The 4,766-nt window shown below is 31.4% G+C and overlaps 1 protein-coding gene across 1 annotated transcript; it reads left to right on the top strand.

Moving 5' to 3' along the window:
• The first annotated feature begins 2,310 nt into the window (after positions 1-2,310).
• Positions 2,311-4,420, top strand: LOC133673481 (UPF0496 protein At2g18630). Its single transcript, XM_062094329.1, has 2 exons — positions 2,311-2,679; positions 3,084-4,420. The coding sequence occupies exon 2, from the start codon at positions 3,097-3,099 to the stop codon at positions 4,234-4,236; it is 1,140 nt and encodes a 379-aa protein (XP_061950313.1). The 5' UTR covers positions 2,311-2,679; positions 3,084-3,096; the 3' UTR covers positions 4,237-4,420.
• The last annotated feature ends 346 nt before the right edge of the window (positions 4,421-4,766 follow it).

Genomic DNA, 4,766 nt, shown 5'->3' with positions numbered 1-4,766 from the left:
TTTTTTAAAAAATACTTTGAAAAAGAATATTTATTACATTTCTAAAAAGAACCTTCGAGTCAATTAGCCAAGCCACTCAAGTAGCAGCAGCAACAAAAGAGTCTATCCCGTTTTAATATACTAATATTAAAAATAAAAATAAAATATTTTAATATATTTTTAAATTAAAAAATTTTAAGAAAAAATTTCAACCACCATCTTTTTCAATTATTTACGTCAATGAAAGAATATTTGGCAGTGTGATTCTGATAGTTTTTTAAATAATTTTTTGTACCGAAATATATATACCAATGATATTTTTTTATTTTAAAAAAATTATTTTTAATATCAGCACATCAAAATAATTTTAAACATATAAAATATATTAATTTTTTTTTTTAAAAAATGAATTTTTTATTCTTAGCCAAGCCACTCCCATAACAGCAGCAGAAGCTCCTGTCTCGCTCGCCTACCTTTATTTGCTTCCATTCAGACATTCTTTACTCTCTTGAAAGAAAAATCAACAAGAGAGTTTGGACCACAATTATTAAAACTGGTCTGGGTGTGAAGGTTAAGAGATCAAGTCTAGAGTAATCTCGAGTTATCCTCAAAAATTAAAAAATATTTAAAATTTAAAATATTTTATATGAAAAAAAATAATCCTTACAGGTCATAAATAATAAAATTTAAAATATTTTTTTAATTTTTTTATTTCATATTAAAAAAATATTATTTTTTTCTTTTCAGTTAAAGTATTTAAATAAAAAATATTTTTTATTCCACATTAAAAAAATACAGTTTTTTTCTTGTGAATATAAATTATATATACTAATGGGCTTCCAATCATATATTAAAAAATTAAATTTTCTTCTAGTATTTAATCAATAAATTTTAATATAGATTAATAATTAATAAGGAAATGACAGGAGACTCGCATGTATAGGTTCAGCATACCAAGAGGAAAATCTTTTATTATCCCTAAGCACGAGAGAATGACTATGCTTTTTGTATCTTTTTACCCATAAGTATTTGTTTCACATATAAAATTGCAGAAACATGCTTAAAACAATGTTAGACTCAGATATTCATAAATTATTTTGTTTATTAAACAAATATAAACATAAAAAAAGATCTAATTTGAGTTACTCCGACTTTTAAATTCCGGGTTAACCTGCCAGCCGGGCTGGAATAGATAAGAATGGTTCAGACGCGTGGTTCGAATCTTCTTTACTCTTGCAACCAAACATAAAATCTACTGATTCTTTACGGACGTTCTCTTTAAGACTTTAGCAACGTTGTTCTTTCCTTCTCTTTTCCACGCATTTTCTCCATTTCCTCCGCTTTCTTGTCCTAATAAGCCACTTCTGAACTAGGCCTCTGAAACCCTTTTTATGAACCAAACATTAAAAAAAAAATTAAATATATTTTTAAATAAAAAATACTTTGAAAAATAACCTTTATTATATTCTTAAATAGACCTTTCGAGTCAATTAGCCAAGCCACTCGTGCAGCAATAACATAAGTGTCTATCCCGTTTTGATATGTTGATGTCAAAAATAACTTTTAAAAAATAAAAATAATTTTTTTAATGTATTTTCAAGAAAAAATAAATTTAAAAAACAATTTCTATCGCATTCATTTAAAACCGGTCTGGATGTTAACCTGGTCAAGGGATCAGGTCTCGGGTTGACTTGGGTCAACCCGGGAAATTAAAAAAATATTTAAGATTTTAATATCTTACATGAAAAAAATTTAAAAAATAATTCATGTGAATGTAAACTATATATATTATAAATAATAAATTTAAAATATTTTTTTATTTCATAATGGAAAGATACTATTTTTCTTTTTAAATTAAAATATTTAAATAAAAAATATTTTTTTTATTTTACATTGAAAGAAACTAATTTTTTTGTGAATATATAATATATATACTAATAGGCTTTCAATCACGTATTGAAAAAAATAAAATTTTGAACTTTAATATCAACTAATAATTGATAAAAAATAATAATAGAAGGCTTGTGTGTATAATCAAGAGAAAAAACTTTTATTGCCCCTAAGCAAATGAGATAATGGCTATACTTTTTTTACCTATAAATATTTGTTTCACATATAAAATTTCAAAAACATGCTAAAAATAATGTTAGACTAGATATTTATAAATTATTTTTTTTGTTTATTAAACAAATATAAACATAAAAAAAGGTTTTATTTGGGTAACTCCGGCTCTTGAATCCCGGGTTAACCTGCCAGCCGGCCTGTAATAGATAAGAACGGTTCAGACGCGTGGTTCGAATCTTCTTTACTCTTGCAACCAAACATAAAAATCTACTGATTCTTTACGGACGTTCTCTTTGACAACGTTGTTCTTTCTTTCTCTTTTCCACGCATTTTCTCTCATTTCCTCCGCTTTCTTGTCCTAAGAAGCCACTGCTGAACTAGGCCCCTTCAAACCCTTCTTCTCTTTCTAGCGCTTTATTTTCATTGTTTATAAACCTGTCTTTTTCTCGTAATTCATTTTCTTGTCACTTATTATTGCTTTAATTCTTACATTCACACAAGCAAAATCTCTTTTGGGTGCATAAGATCTCAGCTTTTATTATTTTTCTTTTTTTTGTTGCTTGATTGTGAGAGGAAGTTACTTATTTCAACTGAATTTCTGGTAGTTGAAGCTCGTCTGATACAGAGGAATATACTGTAAGCTATTTCATACCCAAAAAAAGTTTACATTTTTGGCTTGCCTTTGGGGTTTCGGTTTGATTGTAGATCTAATTCCTGTCATCAAGTGAAGAATTTGGTTCTGGGTTTTGAAGTTTATAGTAGAAATCTGTTAATCTGAGTCTTTTCTTGTTCAATAAGCTAGTTTTAACTTCAACTTTGGACAGTTTTGAAACTTTCCTGAATTGGATTGTGTTGTTTAAGTCAACTTGATAACCGGGTTTGCTTAGATTTGATAGTTTCGCAATCTGACTGCATTTGAAGGAAAAAAAAGATCACATCTTTACTGGGGTTTTGCTTAAATTTAATTCTTTCTAAGTTTGCATTTGAAGTGAAAGAGATCAAATCTATTGATCCCATTGGGTTTGTTAAATTATTTTCAGTTATAATTTGGATATGATGGGAGGGCAATCTAGCAAAACGAGAGGAAATGATACCCCGTCACTACCTCTCCAAGCTAACACCAATTCCCAACTCACAGAAGATTTGAGCTCATATGAGGATGCTTGTAATCGAGATCCAGAATTGCAATCCTTTGATGCTGCTCTCCATGAAAGGACTAATCATGTGATAAACAGCCTTGCTACTGGTGTGGGGATTCTATCCTTAGGCTCATTTAAAGAGGTCACAAATTGTCTTCTTGAAATGAACCAAGATGTTGTGAAAGTCATACTGGAAAGCAAGGAGGATATATGGAATAATGGAGAATTGTTTGGTTTGGTTGAGGAATACTTTGAGAATAGTGTCAAAACCATGGAGTTTTGTGCGGCTCTTGAAAGTTCTCTTAAACGTGCTCAAAATAGCCAGTTGATTATACAGTTTGCAATTAAGCAGTTTGAGGAAGAAGTAGAAATGCAAGATGGGGCAGTTGAGAAGAAGTTTGTGAAGACATTGGAAGGATTGCAGAAGTTTAAGGCAGCGGGTGATCCATTTACACCCCAGTTCTTTGCTCTGTTTCAATCAGTTTCTGAGCAACAGGTGTCCATGTTGAAGAAATTGCAATCTCGAAAGAAGAAGCTTGATAAGAAAATGAAATCCATGAAGACATGGAGGAGGGTGTCAAATGTGTTATTTGTATCTGCTTTTGTCTCTGTGCTGATTATCTCAGTGGTAGCAGCTGCCATTGCTGCACCGCCTGTTTTAACAGCCGTAGCAGGTGCGATAGCCGTTCCAATTGGTTCTGTAGGAAAATGGTGCAACATGCTTTGGAACCGTTATGAGAAAGCATTGAAGGAACAGAAGGAGTTAGTGAGCTCAATGCAGGTTGGAACTTTTGTTACAATCAATGACATGGATAGTATACGTGTGCTTGTCATCAAATTGCAAATGGGAATCCAGTCACTCTTGGACAACGCCGACTTTGCTATCAGAGAAGAAGATGCTGTGAAACTTGTGATAGATGAGATCAAAAAGAAGATGGCGGTGTTCATGGAAATCATTGAAGATTTAGCTGCACATGCTGATAAGTGTAATCGCGACATCAGCCTTGCAAGGACGATGATTCTGAACAGGATACTAAAATATGCTGACCAGTGAAGAACTATGGTACGTGTAGTAATGACCTGCAACTTGGCAGTTTGTGTTTTATGTTGTTGCCATATTAGTGGGCATGTTGAACATGATTTGTATTAGAAGCATACTTATGTAGACTACAATGACTTGGAGTCAATTTCAATCATCAGTTCTTAAGAAAAATGTTAACAATTGTGTATTTCAGGCATGTTATGTTCTTGATGTCAATAACTGCAATTGTTTTGGATAATAATTCTGATAAGAGAAGCACATGTGAATGGAACCGGCATGACAAACCCTCTCTGTGTATGTTGTTTCATTTACAATGACTGAAATCAATGAAGTGAGTAGAGATTTGCCTCTTTGGAACTGTTCTTGCTCTCCAAGCATGGCCACAGCATTGGTTGGCAGAGAACAGAAAGCAAATAGGTGACAAATCTTTGATTTTTATTGTGAAGAGATAGTAAAGAAAAAGGTGGTGAGTTTGGCATGAGAAATAAGAACAAAACATCTGAAATAAACAAAATCAAGGGCAAAATTACTTCATAATGTTT

Source organism: Populus nigra, chromosome 14 (assembly GCF_951802175.1).
Source record: "Populus nigra chromosome 14, ddPopNigr1.1, whole genome shotgun sequence".
NCBI classification, from domain to species: domain Eukaryota; kingdom Viridiplantae; phylum Streptophyta; class Magnoliopsida; order Malpighiales; family Salicaceae; genus Populus; species Populus nigra.
The sequence above is the reverse complement of the archived record's forward strand: the minus strand, read 5'-3'. Positions and strand labels throughout refer to the sequence as shown.